This window comes from Electrophorus electricus, chromosome 22 (genome assembly GCF_041902795.1).
Source record: "Electrophorus electricus isolate QZ-2024a chromosome 22, ASM4190279v1, whole genome shotgun sequence".
In the NCBI taxonomy this organism is placed as follows: domain Eukaryota; kingdom Metazoa; phylum Chordata; class Actinopteri; order Gymnotiformes; family Gymnotidae; genus Electrophorus; species Electrophorus electricus.
The window spans coordinates 15,533,439-15,555,923 of record NC_137518.1 but is presented as its reverse complement, the minus strand read 5'-3'; the positions used below and the strand labels follow the sequence as shown (position 1 = coordinate 15,555,923).

The 22,485-nt window shown below is 41.5% G+C and overlaps 1 protein-coding gene across 2 annotated transcripts in view; it reads left to right on the top strand.

Annotated features, from left to right (window-relative positions):
• pnp4a (purine nucleoside phosphorylase 4a) overlaps nucleotides 1–22,228 on the top strand; it is an 86,556-nt gene extending 64,328 nt beyond the window's left edge. The window contains exons 4-9 of one of the 2 annotated variants that reach the window (XM_081705048.1): nucleotides 18,596–18,667; nucleotides 19,229–19,392; nucleotides 19,734–19,837; nucleotides 20,360–20,535; nucleotides 21,143–21,333; nucleotides 21,725–22,228. In XM_081705048.1, the coding sequence (XP_081561174.1) occupies nucleotides 18,596–18,667; nucleotides 19,229–19,392; nucleotides 19,734–19,837; nucleotides 20,360–20,535; nucleotides 21,143–21,333; nucleotides 21,725–21,945 (928 nt within the window). In that variant the 3' untranslated portion in view covers nucleotides 21,946–22,228. Of the gene's footprint in view, nucleotides 1–5,291; nucleotides 7,236–18,595; nucleotides 18,668–19,228; nucleotides 19,393–19,733; nucleotides 19,838–20,359; nucleotides 20,536–21,142; nucleotides 21,334–21,724 lie in introns of those variants that run through there. The other variant, XR_014119298.1, reaches the window with a different exon arrangement.
• Nucleotides 22,229–22,485: the final 257 nt, after the last annotated feature.

Below are 22,485 nucleotides of genomic sequence, written 5' to 3'. Positions count from 1 at the left end.
TGCCGCCCCGCCGAGAGCCCCCCAGCTGATTCAACAGCCGCAAGCGCCAACAAACCCACCTCCATATCCTGAGCCAGGGACTTCATCGCTGACACCAAAGCCGTCTCTATATGACGAATCAAGACGACAACTGGAGGCAATAACCTCACCAGTGGCTCATCGCACTCGAAGTCACACCACTATAAAGCTATCTGCAGAGCCTGAGGCAGGCTGCACCCCGCAGTTCCCGATGATGGAGGTGTCTGGACCAGATGAAGTAATTATGGTCCACCGCCACTGGACTGTAGACGACATCATGAAAGCGGTTGACGGCCTGAGCAAACCAGGCGATATCGGCGGATGACACTTCGGACATGAACTTATGGCATTTGTGCAGTTCTGCAGACCAACTCAGGCTGAACTGTGATGATTGCTTATGATTCGACTCGGACCGCAGTATAACCGCATTGACAGAGACTGGGTGGATGGAGATGTTCGTCTCCATCTGCCTGAGTGGAATGCACCGCCCCAAGGGCAGCCTGACCTAAATGGCCCATACAGAGAGATGATAAGAAGACTCATCGAAAGGGTGGAAGCAGCATACCTGACAACTATTAACACCGACATGATAGCAGCATGCAAACAAAGGGATGACGAGCCCGTGGCTGATTTCCTCGTCTGTTTGACACGCGTCCATACTGATCATTGTGGAATTAATGCACCAGCACAACGTGCAGCGGGCCCCGGAGAGGTGGGGGCGTGGGAAGCTCATCTGAGAAATAGCTTCGTCATGAATATGAGAAAGGACATTAGCGATCTCATCAGAAAAAACTGCATCGGTTATAGTCGAGCCCCTTTGTCAACTATTGAAGAACACGCCAAGCATCATGAAACTAATCTGGGCAAGAAGGATGCTAGACGGGAGCGCCAGCGCACCGACATCACTCACCAGGCGATGCTGACCATGCTCCAAACAGTAGGAGACAGGGAAAGAGGTCGCGGACGTGGCAGAGGACGCGGACGCGGACAAGGGAGAGGAAGAGGTCGAGGAAAAGAGTTTGGAGGAAGGGAATGCTACAATTGTGGAAAATTCGGACACTTTGCAAGAGACTGTCCTGAAGAAAAAGGGGAAGATAGTGACAGCATGGCTGTGGAAGTTTGGCGGGCGGAGGAGAGGCAGGACAGCGACGAACCACTGAAGGAAGACGGCAAACGGGAAGTAACAAATTTAAATGACCAATTACTACAGCAGATTAGTAAAGGGTCAAGAGGCCTCCCTGAAGTAACTGTGAATGTAGAGGGAAAAAATGTTAAGTTTTTGGCTGACAGTGGTGCCACCCACTTGGTGTTGAGAGAAGGTTTAATAGAATGTAGAATGAGACCAGGGTATGGGATAACAGTAATTGGAGTGGGAGGCCATCCCATCGATGAAAGGATGTCCGAGCCTCTCCAATGTAGTTTAGGAAATAGCCAATTCAAACACAGCTTTTTGGTGTCAGAAACGTGTCCAATTAATTTGTTAGCTAGAGACATAATGTGTAAACTTGGATGCACAATTAGCAGCAACCCAGAGGGGTTATTTGTCACGTGGTAAACACCCACACAGGGAGTCCAGTTAGAAGTGGGGGTCCCTTTGTATGTTTATGAATTGCAGTGCACTGCTGGGGAAGTACTAACACATTTTATGACTGAAGTTACTAACACGCTACCTGGTGAGCTGATTATTAAACAAAGTGACTCTATTCACTGTATGATGAAGGTCCATGAGGGATCAGACGTTGATTTTGAGCAGAAATTTGACTTAGGGGGCAGCGACAGTTTGATTATCACAGCTATAGCATGGGACTGCGAGTGGGCTGCGGGAGTGGTGCAGCTCTCAGCTTAACAGAAATTTTTATATTCGGTCTCGCATGCAGCACCTCATGTGTCGCTGGCTAGCACACATGCCGACCCAGACTGGCAGAGAGTAGGATTCTGGACTAAACGCGTGTTGAGCGCAACTGACTGGGTAAAAGAATCCCAGTGTGAAATTATGTACAGCCCGAGCATAAAAGCGTGGAAAATGCCAGCCCCATATAGGTTAAATTGCAAAAGGGGGGTCAAGCTTGTGCACAAGGATAGCCAATTTTGGTTTGCTTTCACTTTTGAAGGAAAGCCATACACATTCACAAGGTTGTGTCAGGGGTATTGTGAATCACCAACTATTTACAATGCCGCCCTGCACCGAAGCCTAAAGGCTTTAGAGCTCCCTGAAGGAACAGCTCTGCTGCAATATGTTGATGATCTCTTAATTTGTGGAAAAACACGAGAAGCGTGTAAACAAGCCACGGTGGCACTGCTACATTATTTAGCAGGAGAAGGCCACAAGGCATCCAAATCTAAATTACAGTTTTGCAAGCAGCAAGTGCACTTTCTAGGACATGACATTACCGAACAAATGCGCATGCTGACTAAAATGCTATTTTGACTATACCGAAGCCTACGACGAAAAAACAGCTGCTGTCCTTTTTAGGCATGTGCTCCTATTGTAGAACGTTCATACCATCTTATGCAGAGCATGAGGGGCCACTCAGAAATATAATACCGACCAAGGGGTCGAATTCCTCTCAGTTAGAGTGGACGCCAGAAGCTGAAGCAGCCTTTACAGCATTGAAGCAATTATTATAGGTCATGCCCGCCTTAGGCATCCCAGACCTCAGTAAATCATTCGAACAGACAGTGGATGTGAAAGGACAATACATGACAAGCGTTTTAACGCAAAAACACGGGGACAAACAGAGGCCAGTAGCCTATTTCTCAGGAAAGCTGGATGCAGTTGCAGCAGGCCTGCCATTGTGTATAAGAGCAGTAGCCGCAGCAGAAAAGGCCCTAGTAGCATCCAGAGATATAGTAGGGCATGCTAAACTGACCCTACATGTTCCCCATGCAGTATCACGAATATTGCAGGACCAAAAGGTGGCACATTTATCCGCTCAGCGATGGCTCAGGTACCACACTGCTTTATTGGACATGCCAAATGTTACTGTGAAACGATGCACAACCGTGAGCCCCTCCACTCTACCGCTTACAGAGGAGGAGGGGGAACCCCATGACTGCCAGCAAGTGTTAGAAATTGCAACATCTCCTAGAATAGATTTAAAGGAGGAACCGATATTTAACGCGGACCTGGAGTTGTTTGTGGATGGCTCAGCCAAACGTGACTCTCGAGGAACTAATCGAGCAGCATTTGCCGTCGTGTCAAACACGGAAGTGGTGAAAGCGGAACCACTCCCATCTAACTACTCAGCGCAGGCAGCTGAGCTTGTCGCACTCATACAGGCATGTAAGCTAGCATAGGATAAGACTGTGAATGTTTGGACTGATTCCCGATATGCTTGGGGAGTGGTACATGATTTTGGGGCCATTTGGAAACATTGCAACTTTCTCACCAGCTCAGGAGCAAAGATAAAAAATCACCACCTGGTAGCAGAACTATTGGAAGCAATCCAACTGCCAAAGGAAGTAGCAATTATGAAGTGTGCCGCACACACAAAGGCAGATGACACTGTGTCAAAAGGAAATGCTCATGCGGATAAAGTAGCTCAACTTACAGCATTACAGCCACTCAATCCACAAATGGCACAAGCAGATATTGAAACCCGAATAACTACCAAAGATATCCAAAGACAAGCCACTCCACAGGACTATGCGAAATGGAAAAAAGGGGGGTGTAAACAAATAGGCGGGATATTGGTACACCCAGACTCGAACAAACCATGTCTCCCCACATCTTATATAAAAGGATTAAGTGAGATTGCTCATGGGAGGAGTCACATGAGCAAAGGGGGGATAGTGGAGAGTATAACGAGACATTGGTATGCACCGGGAATAAACACACACACCCCAAATTTTTGTTCCTGATGCCTGGTATGTGCACAAAATACACCGCATGGAGACAATCATACCAAACATGCACCCGCTGGACACACGCCACCTAGTGAACCATTTCAACATTGGCAGATAGATTTTGTAGAACTAACACCAGCAGAAGGGAAGAGATACATGCTTGTGTGTGTGTGCATGTTTAGTAAGTGGGTGGAGGCCTTCCCAACGGGAAAACAAGATAGTGATGCAGTAGCAAAAGCGCTACTGAGAGAAATTATTCCCCGGTGGGGGTTGCCGCAACGAGTGTCCAGTGACAACAGAACACTCTTCGTACACGAAGGCTTAAAAGCTCTGACTAAATATCTAGGAGTGGATATGAGAAAACACTGCAGCTATCACCCTTCTAGCGCAGGGGCGGTAGAAAGGGCAAATGGAACCATTAAAGGGGGATTAGCTAAAATGATGCAGGAAACAGGCATGAATTGGGTTAAATGCCTCTTCCTAGTCCTGTGGCAATGTCAAACCAGGCCGCAGGCATGGGCAGAACACAAGGATCAAGTGAGTTTGACCTCATGTGAACACAACCATGTGGCACACAGCCCATTTTTGCTTTTATATTCAAATATAATTAATTCATTTGGACTAGGCTGCCGCGGGGTTTTGTTGACTTACCTACTGTCTTTGCTGCCACTGTTCATGAATTTTTGCTAACCTAACCATCCCCAAAGAGTCTGATGTCCTACAGTACACAAATGATCTGTTCCTGTCAACTGCTGACCACAATACCCGTGAGTGGGGTTCACTGGCCCTGCTGAAGAACCTAGCCTTGTACAGTTTCAAAGCCTCGCTGGAGAAACTCCAATACTGCTGGACTTAGGTGAAATACCTGGGATTCATCCCCCCATCAAAAAAAAAAAGGTATAATAAGGATTTTGGGACTTGTGAACTGTTGCAGGGCTTGGGTTCCTAACTGCTCTTTTAATGGTAAGACCCTACACTCTGTATGTAAAACTGACTCTCCTGAGCATATTGAATAAACAGCTGAACTGATGGCAGCTTTCTCTGCCCTAAAGTCATCTCTTGCTCTACTCCAGCATTAGGCTTACCCTTTTATCTCCACATCTGTGAGGATGACGGGGTCATGGCAGGGGTGTTGGCACAGGAGCATATTGGAGGTTACAGACATGTGACATACCTATCGAAAACTTAAGATAACTTGGCTTAAGGCCTAACCTGCATGTTTACACACTCTAGCTGGTGCTGGTGTTTTGGAACAGGATGCTGAGAAACTAGTTCTTTTACATAACTTAACCCTGCATATCAGTCATCAGGTCACCAAGGTGTTAAATACATCCGCCACACAGCAAATAACAGCAAAGAGACACAGCAGCTATGAAAACACAGTGACATGCTCTATTAATTTGACTATCAAACTCTCTTCTCTGCAGGCCTCTCCAGCCTTCATCCTGCATCAAATGTTGTCTCTCCCGAAGTCAGCACCAACACCAGAGGAGCACAACTGTTCCTCAATGATCTTTGTACAATCATGCTGTAGGTATGATTTAGCTTTGGAACATGTATCACACATTTTTGTTGATGGCTCCTGTTCCAAACCGAGTGATGGCATCTACGTATGGGACTATGCTGTGTGTACATTGTGGAATGCAATTCTTGAAGCCCAATCTCTTCCCTATACCTCGGCTCAGGGGGCTGAGCTGGTAAGTCTGATTTGCACATGTACTTTGTTCTAGGAGAAACCCGTCACTATTCGCAGACAGTCAATACGCATTTTGGCGTACATTTGTGAAAAAAGGTAGCTCGAAGACACAATATACTCGCTATCAACAAGCCTTAATGTACTTATAGGAAAAACACAATCACTGCTGCTTTACTGCCAAGCATTTAGTCTGTAATAATGAGCTTAGATCTTCTCAGCCAAATTCTGCTGTCTGTGCTTCTTTGCTACTTTGTCACTGAGGCTTTTCAAGTGCGTGAGGTGGTGGTGGTGGTAGAGTGCTCAAGCACCTACCCCTTGATGCCATTTTCAATTTAAATTAAAAAAATTATCTTTCTTGCCAGATGAACAGTTTGCCCCATGTTCAAGAAAAAAATGTTTAAATGAATAATAATTTCTAAGTTTAAAAGTCCCTGATTACTGGCCCCCTTATGCTGCAGCCACAGCTGATCACTTGCATTCTGGTTGGTGCTAGATATGGTGAATTTTTATTTTAAAACATCAAATTTTGATGGTCCGCTTATTTACTCGTTATATTTACCTGATATAGTATTAACTGGGGAAATAAGCAATATATAAAAATCGAACCTGCAAGAATCTTCTGCTAATCAGCATTTGACAGTGTTCAGTTCTTTTTATTAGCACTTTGTTGTCAGTTGGATGTTAAAGCTGTTTACAGTTCAGTACCTTGGTTTGTCCTTGACCTGATGGATCATTTTGGCAATCTATTTTATGCGATGATTGAGTAATTTAGGCGAGTAACTTAAGCCAGCATTGTTACCACAATATCCAGCTGCCTATTTGCAGTACAGTGACTAGCCAGCTAGCAAGTAAACTGCCTCATTACCGTAACATCTGCCAACACACCACCTTTGCTGTTAGCTCTAGTTAGGCAAGCTGAAATAAGCTACACACCATCAAATGCATATGCAAAACATACCTATAATTGCACAACAAATCATTAGTCATAGCTAAAGTACATACATGCATTAACAAACTTTATAACAAGCTTTTAAAGGGGGCCCAATTAGCAAATTTAATATAAAGTTCCATTTCCTTTTCAAAGGCAAAAAAAAAAAAGTCCTTTTACTTGAGAATTTACATTTTGTGAACATAAAACTTAACCATTAAAAACATCATATTTATCATATCTACATGTACATACTTAGCTCTATGATTTTCAAAATCATGCAGGTTTCTACAGTAACAAGTACTGTTCATAAAGTTGTGCTCTTTTGTCCACCGTAGTAGATGGAATGGTAAGAAAAGTGAATAACTAGATATTTTTACAACTACCATCATTGCCGATCCTTTTACATAGATAAACAATTAGTAGCATTGCTTTAAAATAAATATTCAAGTAGAAGTAAAAGTAGTCATTTAAATTAGTACTTAATTAAAAGTAAGAAATCTGTTTGTTTTTTTAAGTATCTGTACATATCTGTTGAAAAGACTACTCAAGTACTGAGTTACTTCTTCAAAACTCATTTAATAACACTGAGTAACAATATATATTTTTGTGCAAACTCAAATATGGGGTCCTCATAGATCTTTTTATGCTGAATTCAAATCTGTTGTATGTATTTCTCTCAGGCATGGTTTTTGGTTAATTTTACAATATGAATATGTGACTTATTCATAAATAAAGCTGTTATTACACTTATAAAAAATTTTGTACAGGTGTATGTATTTCGCCAATATTTGGCCTCAGGAGCATACATCTTCAGGGTCCAGTAGTAAACTGCATACACTGAGGGGCTCCACTTTCCTGGTACCGATTTTCCATAGGCCTACTATATATAATGATATGTGAGTATAATCTATTTACCTTAAGTAGACAGCTAAAATTACTTTGGTAGATCCCTTCTGCTAAATGCCTTACATGAAGATGTAAAAGTAATGGAGGAACAAAAAAAACAAAAACTAGTTGATAGAGAAATTCTGAAAACGTATTTAGACTCAGCATGCAAAAATACATAATAAACAGTTGTTTCTTTGCTACTTAGTTCCTGTGTTTTTTCATATCGTCTTAATTTTATAACCTTGAACTCTGTATTGTAACGTATGTTGGACAGAAATGGAGTCGAGTGCAGGAAAACAGTTTAATAAAGTAAGGGCAATCCAAGTCATGGTAAAAAAAACAGTTAGAGGTAGTAACCAAAGACAATCCAAACATGCAAACACAAAGGGTAAATCCAAATGATAGGCAGGGATCATAACTAAAAAACACAACAATAATCCAAATACACAGAAACGTAAGGCAGGCAAACATGGCTTTGCAAAGACTGACTAAACACAGGGCTATATATACAAAGACACATTAGGATAACAAGACACAGCTGATAGTAATAATCCAGAGACTGGGAATGAACAGGGGGATTATGGGTAATGTTGTCAGTGTTCTTGTGGTAGGCGTGACGGTATCCTTGCCCCCCAGGAGTCTGAGTCAGCAGGCAGTGCTGAACGGCCGCGAGGACGACCTCTGGGTCGAGGAGTGGGCCTATCTTGGATCTATGAAAATCAAAGCTCAAAAAGAGATCCAATACATCCTTCCTGGGGACACAGCACCTCTCCTCTGGTATGTAACTCTCCAAGTCTATGAGATACTGTATCTCATTCCCACGTCTCCTGTAGTACAGTATCTCCCAGACAGTGTAAGACAAGAAGCCTTCGAACTCCAGTGGTGGGGGAGCATTCTCCACTAAAGGAGATGTTAATGATCCTGTAACATAGGGCTTAAACAGAGATACATGAAACGATGGCAAAATTCAATAGGAACTGGGCAATTTCAGACAGTAAGTAATATCACTGATCTTTTTCTTCACTAAGAATGGGCCTAGGTAGCAGGGTTTTATCTTACTGCTACCCCTAAGGTGCATATCCCTGGTGGATTACCATACCTGGTCTTCTGGTGAATATGTAATTGCAGGTGCTCTCCTACAGTTAGCATGGTGCTGGAAACGAGTAATTGCCTGGTGGATTTTTTGGTGTGTGCTTTCCCAAACGTTCACTCTCATCCATTCGTCAATTGCTGGTAATGTTGAGGGCTCTGGATTCCAGGGCACAAATGGAGGTTGTTATCCTAGCATACATTTAAAAGGTGTGAGACCAGTAACTGAATGAATGATGGAATCATGTGCCATTTTTGCCCATATTACATACTTAGACTATTCCATGTTCTTGTTCTTTGCAGTTTAACCTTAAGAACTTTCCCAGTTCCTGACTGACTTGTTCCACTTGACCATTGCTTTGCAGGTGGTATCCTGAAGTTAAGATGCCATTTATTCCCAGCTTCTTTATGAAAGCTTTTCATATCTGGGATGTGAACTCAGGTCTGATGTGATATCCTCAGGTATTCCCTAAGTCCTGAACACATGCTGGAACATGATTTCTGCAGTTCCTCATTAAAGTCGCACTGTATGGTGCCGATAATGCATTTTTCAGGCAAAATAGGTAAGGGATCAGTGCTTTTCTCCATATTACTCATGCCATCCAGGACAGAGCATCTGCCTTGGCATTCCTTGATCTTGGTTGGAGTGTGATCTGAAAGTTGAATCGTGTAAAGAATAGTGACCATCTGGCTTGGCGAAAAGTAAGTCATTTAGCATGTTTGATATACTCTAAATTCTTGTGATCTGTCAACACCATAAACAGGTGTTTAACCCTCTCCAAACAATGCCTCTATTCCTCCAAAGCCAGTTAACTGCCAGCAATTCCCTGTTCCCCATGACATATTTCCTCTCTGCTGGTGACAACCTCCTTGAAAAGTAGGCAATTGGATGGCGCTTAGGTGGCTTACCACTTCTTTGTGAAAAAAAAGCTCTAACTCCCACCTCAGTATCGTCCACCTCTACCACAAAGGGTTCCTCTGGATCTAGATGTTGCAATACTGGAGTCTCTGTGAGCCCCTATGAGCGGTGGAGAAAACCAAACTACAGAATGTAACTAAAATACACAAGGCAGGGAAAGCATGGAACATGGAAGCTGGGAGGGACTAATCGTGACACTATGAAGCATCTCTAGAAATATGCGAACCCCAAAAACCTCTGCAACTCCTTTGGTGTATGTGGCACTAACCAATTCACTACAGTGTCCACCTTTTTATCCACAATAGTGACTCCTGTGTCACTGATGAAATACCCAATGTAGCTTGTTTCTTCCTGTCTCTTGTAAAAGATTATCCAGACATATAGACTGCATAATGAGACCTTCCAGTGATTTTAAATTATTGCTGCAAGCTAATTCTGTAAGAAAGTCAACATTGAAGCCTTGTCTGTAAGTAATAGTTAAAGCTAAGGTGTCCTCTGCTCCTGTGTGAGAACCGTGTTGTACACTGTATAGCAGTTCACCACTTGCCTTGCCTTCTAGGGGTGACCAAAAACAGCCCAAAACTGACTTGTAAAAAGATTGTAATCTCTTGTAATATTACCACCTTCAGTCCATAAGTGTTAGCCCACTCTAAAGCTTTCCCACTTAATAAAAAAATAATGGAAATGCACACATCTGTGCATGGAGGCTGATGGGCAAAATACAATGAGCATTGTAACAGAAATCCTTTACATCCTGCAGGATCCCCATTGTACTTATCAGGATGAGAAAGACGAAATGGAGAGCTGCTAGCTGCGGGTGGAGGGACTGTGATGACACTGGGAGCTTTCAACTCACTGGTAGTTAATGTAGCCAGACAATGCATTAACTCCGTTACTGAGGGAACCAATACAGCGGTGTAAGCTTCTCCACCATATTACCCAAAGACTTTAGTTGCTGATGATGTCTGACTTAACAGCTGGCCTTGAGCAGCTGAAGGGTCCAGTTGGCAGGTACTGGAATGTTTCTGGACGCTATAGCCACTCAAGGTCGAGTGCAAGAAAACAGGGTAGGTTTAGAAAGTAAGGGTCATCCAAAGCATGGTCAAAAAAATAGGCAGAAAAATCCAATAGGACATATACATAAAGGAACGCCATACTTGTGGAACTATTCTTTGGTCAGCACTCAAGCTAGAGTCCCTGCTATTTGATCTATTGTTGCCACTGCCACAGTAAACTTGGAAAAGACATCATTACCATCACATTCGCTCTCCCATCCTGTGAAGGTTCAAGTATGGTAAAATCAACTGCAAGCACCTGCAACGGTTCATCGGCTTGAAGACTTCCCAGCGGGATCTTGGATTTAATGTGCACATCCTTTACAACACCTTTCACATGTTTGGCACCAATGTTCCACATCTTTATACATAATTGGCCGGTAGCAGCGGGCTCTCACTAGCTTAAATGTGCGTTCCACTCCTTGATGCCCATAATTATTATGGAGCTGTTCCATTACCACCTCCTTCAATTTAGCTGGAAGTAAAATTTGCCTCAATGGCCCTGCACCTGCCTCTGTAATTTATCTGTACAGAACACTTTCATTTTCCGCCACCGAATTCCACTGTCTCACCAATTCTTGTACTTCTGGCGTGATTTGCTGCCGCTCTAGTCAAGTCCCCTTTCCTCCAGAGTTCCAGAAATGGACCTATTATTAGGTCGGATCTCTGAAGGGCCCGAAGCTGAACCAGAGAAACTCAGGGAGTATCTGCAAAGAAGACATGAGTACCTTGCATCTATTTTCAAATAAAAATGTTTATTAAAATCAGCAAATGCCAACACCAGAGACTTTTTCTTCAACTGTTCGAATGCGGCATTCCATTTAATCATTTCAAAGGTCTAATAAGGTCAAATTACTTCAAAGTTGCTTCTTTCCCCTCTTTACAGTACCTTGGGACACTACTTGATGGAGGGAGGCTGCAATTTGTGCAAACCTTCCCCAAACCTCCAATAGTAGCTTGCAAACCCCAGAAATTATCTCAGTTCTGTCACAGTGCTAGGCTTCTTCCATGCTACCACTGCTTCCACCTTCCCTGGATCAGTTGCCAGAAATGCCCCAGGAATTTCACCTACTGTTAGAAAAAAACACATTTGGCAAGGTTAGCTTTCAGTCCAAAAGATTTTAACCATTTCAGGACCTCTTCAAGCCTCTGTAAGTGTTCCTCAACTGTTTCTGAGAAAATGACCACATTGTCAAAATATGCAATGAGCAAATTCTATGAATGCACAATATCCTCTTCATCAACCGGTGGAAGGTTCCAGGGCTATTAGAAAGGCCAAACAGCATACAATTCCAATCATATAGGCCAAAATGAGTACAAAAATCCATCTTTGTTTTATTTCTGCCACCGCCACTTGATTGTAGCCACTTGCCAAATCAATAGCTATAAACCACTGGGCTTTGCCCAGAGCATCTAAAGACTCCTCAATCTGGGCCAAAGGATATGGATCCTTACAGGTTTTGACATTTAAATGCCAGTAGTCCACACACATATGGATAGTTTCATCTTTCTTCCACACTACTACAACTGGGGAGTACAGACTACAGCTCTCACACATCACCTTCTGTGTGATAGTGCTGGCATACCGGAACCTCATTACTCAAGCATATTTCATGCTCAATCAAATCGAATCAAATGTTGAATTAATACCTAATAGCAATGGCGAATAATATTCATTCCCATCAACCCTGGTACAGTCTGTTTTCTTGCCTGGAAGTGTGGGTCTGTCACATCCTTTGTTACCAGAATTCCCATCCCTTTTATCATATTTCCCACAATCATGACAACAACCTCTAAATAGCCCAAATATGGTATATGATCTAAACCATTTGCTGCCTTAATCACCAGCCAGCTACAGTGCTGCAGTAGTCCAACTCCTTTCTGCTCAAAATGCTATTTAAAGAAACTTTCTGATTTTGCTCATCGTAGACCTTGTAGTCACTAAACACCTTATCTCAACCCCACCCATGTTCACACTCACCACTAGATTTTGTCCCACCAACTGCCCATAATTTCCAGGTTTCTTTACATTATTTGAGTCTTTTTGCTCCTACCCTGCTGTTTGACTCCCCACAGCAGGGGGAGTTAGTTTCCCGCCTGCTCTACTAACTATGGTCCACCACCCCTACTTCTGGCTGCTGATGACTTGTAATTTGAACAAGGCAATTTTGGACAATGTGACCAGCTTGTTGGCAATGGAAACATATTGGCTTACCTTGGGGGTCATATGCAACATGAGACTCCTTCCACTTATAAACCTGGGGCTGGGTGTTTTGCCTCTATAACTCCTGCAACTGTTGAGCAATCTGCTTCCAGGATCGGGTCACATTAAAAACAAAATTCCCAAATCACTTACCGCTGCAACACTACAATGTTCCCGTGTCTGTGCTCATTGACTAGAACACTTGCTAAACGCCATCCACCCGCAATTTAGCCTATGCCTTTTGTATGCTGGTCAATTCGTCGCGCTTAAATACACATGCTCATAATTGACGGGGTTCTCCCCTCCTTAATTACACTGGTTCTGTACATGCACCTTCTCATCAGTCAGTCAAAGTCTATAACTCTGGATTTCTAGACAAAACGAAATAAATTTCTGTGGAGTATCCTCAGTAGAATATTTTATTTAAGGATGTCCAACAAACAACAAATATGATCCTAGATTCCTGTTTAATTTGTGCACAGAACAATGTGGCAATAAAAACAGTTAAAACATAACATGCGCCCATCTTCTGAGGCCCTCATTGATTTGATACAATGGCACTCACATAAAACTTAAATGGTGAACATGGATGTGAATATGTGCAACACTGACGATGTGAACATGATCAATAACCGACAACACTGCACACACCAGCAGGGGTTTAAACACATATAGACAAACACTAAACCATGTGCAGGTGTGTGCTAACAAAGAAGGCATGATTACAAACAAGACACATACAATGACTACCCACTGCACGGGGTGGGGCGGACCAAACCACATGACTAGTGGGAAGAGGAGCAGTTCGTGACAACCTGTTACTGTTGTTCTTTATAAAATACGCACCACTCCTTGTGAAACCTCAAAACTGTCACCGCTTGAAGTTTTGAAGGGTAGACCATTTCCCATGCCTTGTTTAAAGGGTCAACCATGCCAATGCAAGCTGGCAGTTAAATACAATTGTCTTTAATTTTACTGGAGCACTCACTGAAAAACTCATTGGTGCTCAAGTTAATGTTGCCTCATCTCCCTCTCCCAACAGCTCAAACAACTGAAGACAGAATAATAATCAAACATTTGCTTTGAAAATGTAATATTTACATTGAAAATTCTGAGGATCTTTATGGACCACCTACTACCACTATTGCAATAACATGAACAGCTGTACTAACTGATGCCCAGCCTAGCGATGCCAAAGATCTGGAGACCTTTTAATACTGCAGAACCCTTGTTATCCCTTAAAGCTTGGCGACTTATGCTTATCAGACAGAGTAAACATTAAGGTCATTTACAGCCTTGTAGTCCACAGATGCTATGGTGTGGGTTAGTGTGGTGTGTCAGCTAACTTTCTGTTAGCTGAAGGCGTGTGCCATGTTCCCTGATCATTATTATGATGTTTTTATTGTTAAAGATGACATGACATATTCAAATAAGACTCTACCCATCACTGAGCGTTTCTAGTTCGCCTGGTTCTTCTGCCTGTGGAATGGTTGGGGTCATTGACTGATTAATTTTATATTGCCTGTTATTGTTGTGTTTCTCCTCCTTTGGTGTTGTCTACCATTTATGATTGCAGCTGTGAAGTCTCTGAAGACCAGGACCATCAAATCTATGATTAATCCAACCTATCTGGTTCTGCGGACAACGCAGCCAACAATGATGATAACAATCATGGAAATGTCTTTTTGTTCTGTTGAGATTTATATAACAATAATATGTGCTCTTGTGTTTTCGATTTACTCTTTGTTAATCAATTCCTCAGGAGAGAATTCCTGGAGGTCTCTGTTACACCTCTGGTGGGCAGCTCAGGAATTTTCCCCACAAAACTTTCTTTTTGCCCCACAAGACAATTTTTGCCTTAACCTAGAGGAATTTTATTCTCTGATCTAATATTATATTAGATTAAAAGAGTAGGCTATAAGAATCCAATTTTTATGTTAGAATCAAATCACTCTATAAGTCTACGCAGAAAGAAGATCATGTTCTTTAGGCATGGACTGTGTGTGCCTCCTCTGATCTTATGATTTAGCACTCTCTGTTCCTCTGATCACTGGTAGCAGCTGGCTAATCTCCAACTGCTCCCAATCAACTCCTCTTATCACGTCTGTGTCCATGTGCAGACCCTCCATGTCGACAGACTGCCCACTAGGGTGCCTCACGTCCTCGGCGCTTAGCATACGGCAGAGCAACCAGATGCACAGGGCTGACTGCAGTCCATGTGTTTGTGGTTGAGGATTAAGGTCAGGTGGTTAAGACCCTGAGCTGGACTGACCCACTGGCTGGGTCTCTGAAAGGCCTGGGGGGACAGGAGGCTTCCCAGCTGGCTCTACTACATACACCCTTCAGATGCAATTCTGCAGTTACAGGATTAAATCCACCAGGTTTGCTGCTGGACAAGTAGCTGAGGGGTAAAACAACAACAACAGAATCATAATCTTACAGACAATTTACAGAATGGGTACAATACTTCAATACTAATGGGTACAATACTGAATTGGTACAATACTAAAATAACATGACACAATTTTAGCGTATATATATATATATATATATATATATATATATATATATATATATATATATATATATACACACATCATACTTTAATCATACCTTAATGTTTCTGTAATCTCAGGATTTGATAAGAGGAGACATTTATTTCGGAAATGTTTCCCAAAAAAAACCACCTTTCATTTGTGATCCCAGCGGGACCTCGGGACTGTTTCAATGAAATGGATTTTAGCCTACCATTCATTAGTCCATCGATTTCTGATAAGTGGTCAGGAAAATTAACTTGATTCATCAGTGGGGAAACCCTGTGGTGGAACCAGCAGACACGGGAATTCAGAGTCCATTCTGCGAGCCACAACAAGTAGGACAGCACATGCCTTAATGTCCAATTACGCCACACCTCCGCGTGACCGCGAAATGAGAGGCGTTCTGCGACCATTGAGGAGCACGTGAAACGCCTCGCGCACGTCACCTTAACAAGATAATAGAGCAAAGAAGCACATCGAATTATTTTCAACTTTAAATATTTCTTGTTTCCCGTTTTGTTTTGTGTTGTTGGTTTTTTTGCACTTATTCACTGTAAAAAAGGTGACTTGTGGTTTTAGTTTATAATGTTGGTCATAATAGGCATTACAAAAGGCAAAACCTCTCCGTTACATGTAAAGTATAATGCATCAGATTTTGGGAAAAAAAAAAATAAAATACACCAACAACTTATTTTAGATAGACCAGGAATTATGTCCATGCTAATGTTTTCCTGATAAATAATATAAGAGCAATTTTTGAGGGGGAAAAAGCGGCCTATATTATGTTTAATGTGGTGTGATAAGTAGTATAAACCATGATCCTTCAAATGGAACGCTCCCCTTGCCACTGGTCACGTGGTACGGCCCGCCGCGTGCTGTGTCTTGTTTGTAACTACGCCCTCCTTGATGGCACACACCTGCACAGGGTTTAGTGTTGTGTGTCAGTATGTATTTAAACGCCTGTTGGTACATGCATACTTGCTGGTTGTTATTCATGTCGTCGTTGTTAACGTTGACGGAGTTTTGTGCTTAGTTAGATGTGTGTTTGTGTTCACCGTTTTTATGCGTGAGTGCCGTGGTTGTATGCGTTATATGTTAAGAAACGTCTGTCAGAGTCGAGGGAGTCTGTGAGTCCTGCTCCACGCCCTGTGGTACTCGGGTCGTTGCACGAACGGTTAACGTGCACAAACAAGTTGGCTATGATCTGGTTTGGGGTTTTGAAGATGTAACTGCTTTGTTTATACAGTGTAATAAAAAACATCATACACTGATTCATGAAGAAGTAATCAAGTCAGAGTCAAAGTAAAATTTATTGATTTATAACATGCCAAAGCAGCTATACAAATTTATGGGTCCCAGTGCCTAATGAGCAAGCCAGTGATGACAGGAAAACTCACTGGCTGGAATTTAAAATTTAGATAACTTAGTAGGGCCAAGACTCAAGGGGGAACCTATCCTTCTTGGGCATCCCAGCTTGTTATCAGTCCACACTTTAATAAATAATATATAGTCCTTGTAGCTGGTTCAGTATTAAGTGTCTATAAGGCATCTCGGGCATCTTTTTTATGAGAGAAACAGAAAGAAAGAGAGAATCAGCAAGTCTTTATTAACAAGATTAACATTGTCAAGTGCTCAACATACCTTGTTCGTTACAATCAATCAATCTCTCTCTCTCTCTCTCTCTCTCTCTCTCTCTCTCTCTCTCTCTCTCTCTCTCTCTGTGTCTCACGCTCTCTCTCTTTCTCTCTGCATACCATCATTCACATGAACCCAGTTAAATTTCACCCTGGCATGTGCGTGTTAGCACTTTATTGCTATAGGCACCACTTCTGCTGTTTCAGCCAATCACATCTAATGGCTCAGCGATCATAGGGAGGCTGTGAGCATCAAAGCAAGGACCTCTGTTAGAGCAGTAAATGCTAACTTAAAATATTGACTATAAAACATAGACTCAAATGTGTTTTAATGTCAGTGCTTCTCCTGGTGAAGGTCCCCTGGGTTACTGTAGACTTGGCAACAGGCTACAGCTCATCTCCTGTACAGCTCTTCTAGTGTACGTGTGCCCTGCTGCAGCGTCGTTTTGCTTCCTTATGTCTATATCTGAATCTACATATGCCTCTAAAATAGGTCATGTTATATCTGCTATATCTGTTATCACATAGCATCTACAAATATGTATGTGTTGGAAACCAAATCATTTCAGCCAATAATAATAATAACTATAATAAAAGAGAGTTTGGTTCACTGAGCATCTGAGTATGTACAGCATCCTTTCTTACATGATCAGAATGGCACAAATGAGTTGGTGACTAGTTGCCCTACAGATTTATATTAGTTCATTGTTTTCTCATTGCCATGAACTTTATTGTGGACTGTGCTTTACCATTAAATATGGAGAATACATACATATAACATAAGAATACATACATATAACATACAACAACACTAACAAGATGTACTAATAGTAAGGAGATACTTCTTTGTTCTTTCCTTAAGCATTTGATATATAGCATGTGGCTTTACAAGCCTGAAGTTGTTTATCTAAAAGGGTGAAAAGATTGTAATCAGCCAAACCTTGTGAAGTGCTCAAATTAATTTTTTCCTGGTCCCAAGATTTTGAATAAAAATGAAGTCCAGTCTCTGGTAATGGGTGTCACATGCTACCTCAAGAATGGCCATACCTCCAATGTTAACACATTTTTAAGGGTTACTTGGATCCTCTATTGTGTCTCAAGATCAATAAAAAAAAAAATTTAAAGGAGAAGAAAATGTCTTGTGAATTATATCAGATTCCCCAGGAAATTTCAGACACAGGGTGTAATAGGATATGTAAAGGATGTGGTATGGTTGGTATAAGATAATGGTGTGATTCACACCATTCCACTATATATTGAAATAGTCTAACTTTCCTCATAATTGTAATGACATTTAAAGACTGACCAGAACAACTTTTGTGAACATTTTTTTCCCCACTCAAAGCCCAACTTTATTTTAACATGCAGTATGTTATACAAATAAGAACAGATAAACAACATTAACCAAGAAATGAGCATGCTCAAACTATATTTGTTTCAAACAGCCATGATATTTCGTGTGTTTGCACAGAACAAGCACTCCTGATTGATCTTTTATGATAAACCGATCTACTGTAAACATCTTTCCGTAACCAGATTATGGTCAAATCTTAAAAAAGGCTACATAGATAATAAAATCGATTGTTGACAATGATTGATTTTCAATGGAATTTGCATACTATTTTATTTAAATATTAAGCCTTTCAAACAGTAAGGCAGTTCATTTGGCCTCGCTGGCAACAACATTAAGATGTAACCAATCAGGAAATTCCTGCTGCTTAGCAAGATGTATAAAAATGGTCTGAAACTTTGCTTTCATTTCTGTTTGTAATTCCTCAGGGACTCTGTTCATCTTCAAGCCATACTTCAGCTTCACATGGAACACAAGATGTACAGTAAAGATCAGATAAGGTAAAATGTAAACTTTCTTTGGCTCTTGTTTTCACAAATCATTAATGAGTGAATGTAACAAATCATGGGGGAATATCACAAATGATTAATGAGTAGAATGTGAATAGAATGTGTTCTGAGCATTTTAGTGCATAAATGGATAGAATGACGATACAGTATGACATTTACGATAACTCAGGATTTAAAAAAATAGTTATGACATGTACTATAGGTTGTGGGTTTTACTCTCAGCTGTAGATATTTTCTGGGAGTCAGTTACAGGATGAAAAGTAGGTTTCTTTACTAAATCCTTATGAGTGTTTCACTGGGGTCTTCCTAAAAGGGCAAATAACTGGAGGTGTCTATGTGGCAAAGGGCAGTGAAACTTGTTTTGTTTATAAGAGTACTTAAGTACACACCATAACCCTACACTCGGTTAGTGAAGTTTGTCCCGGAATGCCAGATGTGGATATCACCTTGATTATTTGTACCACATTCTGCCATAGATCAGTGTATCACATTTCACTTCCCCAGTCTCTGAAAAAGGATAGAGATAAAGATATTACTTTTGCCTCCTCCCAGTCATGAAGATTATCAGAAAACAGCTGATTGGCTGTTATCCCAGACACAGCACAGACCCAAAATTGCCATTATCTGTGGTTCCGGACTGGGTTTGCTGGCTGATGTCCTCCAGTGCCAAGATTCCTTCAAGTATTCTGAAATACCTGGTTTTCCTCACAGCACAGGTATGTCTGGGAGCTCAGATGAAGTAGGATGTTGAAGCAAGAGAATAGGTGGCCTCCTTTCTAGAAAGACGATTTAGTGGCATATGCAAAGTATTCATTTCTAGTTAGCAAAATAGCTACTAGAATGATTTATATGTTACCAGAGATTCAGTGTAAATGTTTAAAATGCATCATGCATGTCTCCTTGAAATTATCGGTCACGGTAAACACCATATTAGTAAAAGTATGGATTACTTAAGTAATTAAGTAATTTGTAATATTAGTCTCGTGTGTGTGTGTGTGTGTGTGTGTGTGTGTGTGTGTGCCTATGTGCTCATGTGCATGTGCATGCATGTGAATAGTGCAGGGTCATGCTGGGAGGCTGGTGTTTGGTGAGCTCAAGGGAAAGACCTGCGTTTGTATGCAGGGCCGTTTCCACATATATGAGGGTCACTCACTCTCTAAGGCGAGTTCTTTCAGACCCACTAAAAATTTCTTGATTGCCTTCATTCCCTCACGTAACTAAATAAGTGAGACCGCCTTCATGGCACACTGCCTTATAGGCAGTGTCTTTTATTAGTAATTCCTCCCTTGTAGTAGCAATCCATTGCTTATCCCATCACAAACCATCATGAAGGCAGTTCTGTACTGTGTCCGTCCTCATGCCCCCTGCTTGAGCCAGCCATAACCTAGTCACAAGTAATAACTAGAGGGATATGCACTTTTCATTAAATAGTACCATGCATGCTTTCCTGCTCTTAGTCACGCTGAGTTGCATCACATGCTGGGTGCCGGTGCTCATTTTTCTGTTCAATGGTAGTATTCTCTACTTCAGACCAGGAGGTACAGCTGTCCATTCATTCTCTGGGGAATACAGTAGAATGCATGCTTCTTGGAGTTAGCACAGAGTTTAAAACCTTGATATTCCTGGCATTTCGGTGCCCCAGAGAAACAAGAGCCGAAGTCGTATTCTGCATCTCTGTCACAGGTCACTTTTCCAGTAAGGGTGTTCAAGCTTTTGGGAGTGGAGACCCTGATTGTCACAAATGCAGCAGGATATTTAGCAGACAGCTACCACTGTGGTGACATCATGATCATCAGGGATCACATTAACATCCCTGGACTTGCTGGTTTGAACCCACTGAATGGCCCTAATGACGAAAAGTAAGTTAGTCAATGCAAAAGTTGTTTTTTTGTTTACCTGACCATAAGACAAGTTTATAATATCACAACCCAGTGATATAAGTTAAAATGGATAGGAGTGGCTAACAAATCTTATAGTTAGTATGGTTCCAGTCTTACAAGTTTCAAGTTTCAAGTTTGGTTTTTTTGTCACATACATAGTCATACACAGTATAACTCGCAGTGAAATGGTTGAGAGTGCTCTGTCCAAACTGAGGAAAAAGAAAGCAGGGGTGCATAGAGGAATATATATTCTATATATGTACAAAAATATATTAACAATGTATGTACAATATATGTATATTATGTTTATATACACAATGTACAATGTATATAATTATGTATATATGTATGTACACAATGTACAGAATGTACAGTTCCATCTTGTAAATGACATATTTACAGTTTTTATGTTACAACAGTAACCGATTCTGATTTGTTTTCAAATCTATTGCAAGCATTAGTGGTTTGCGTTACAATAGACCTTTATAGCCATAAATATTCAATAAATAGACAAACATTTTTAGAGTACGCATTTATGCATCTGGGACACTCAGCATCCTCTTGTATTTATTTGTTTACTTTCCAGATTTGGGCCTCGCTTTCCCTCCATGTCTGGCGCTTATGATAAAGATCTGAGAAACCTGGCCTTTGACATCTGTAAAAACATGGGCATGTCACAGTTTGTTCAGGAGGGCGTGTACTGCATGGTTGGAGGACCCAACTTTGAGAGCATAGCTGAGGCCCGCCTTCTGCACAGACTAGGAGCAGATGCTGTGGGTAAGCATCCATTATTAGTGACAAGAATGGAAATGATTATAGCAAGCAATTATATAGGCCAGGGTGTACTCCAAAGAGACGTCAAGCATTACTCAGGAAGGTAAATGTGTGTTTTGGCTGCTGTACCAGAGCTGGCTCTTTGGTCTGGCAACCAGAACACAGGTTTACCTCCTGAATAGTTTGAAGCTGGATGTGGTTGCTGTCTTCGGCCTTCACTACATCCAGGGTAAGAATCAAATCTGTCTGAATGGTATTCCAGTGGTGCAGTTAAATGTTAAACCTATAGTTGACCTAAAATGGGGGATTAGTGTTTTTTCCTCCCAATGCTTTATAAAGTACTTGAGTAGTCAGTAGTGAAGTCAGTAATGAAGCTTCCATTTCCACCCCTCAGGAATGAGCACAGCACCAGAGGTGGTGGTTGCCAAGCACTGCGACATGCGTGTGTTTGGCCTCTCTCTTATCACCAATAAAATAGCACGGAGCTACGGGGACTCCAGCGCCGTCAACCACCAGTCCGTGCTGGAGATGAGTGAGAAGAGGGCAGCCGTGCTGCAGGAGCTCGTCACCGAGCTTGTGAACCACATGGATGTGAACAACAACACTGCCATGTAATTAACATGGTTTCCATGCCCCCGTCGAATCTGCAGCCTATTCAGCCACTGACATTAGCAGAAGCCCCACGTTTGCTGTCGTTATGGCATGAAATCTTTCTTGCTCATACATAATGTATTTTTATTTTATATTATTATTAAATAGCATTCTTTGAAAATTATATAATAAAAAAAGGATTTTTTAACTAGCTCTAGTGAGGGCTTTATTTGTATGGTGAGTTTAAGGATAATCAACTTCACTGACTTCAAGACTTCAGGGTTTTAAATGTGATCAAATAAAGATGTGGAGGAGTGTTCAAAGTTGCGTATTGTTCGTCATATACTTTATACACTTGAATTCAATGCACATTCCATAAAGAACAACAATCATACTTTTATATGAGTTCTATACTTGTGTTAATCAAAGCTTTTTGGTTTGATTATACTAATTAATATACTGCTACTCATACTGGGTCGATACAGTATCCTATTTAATATAATAATTTCTGTTCGTGTTTGCCAGTCAAGAGACTATAACAAAAAGGCATCTACTATCTCCTAT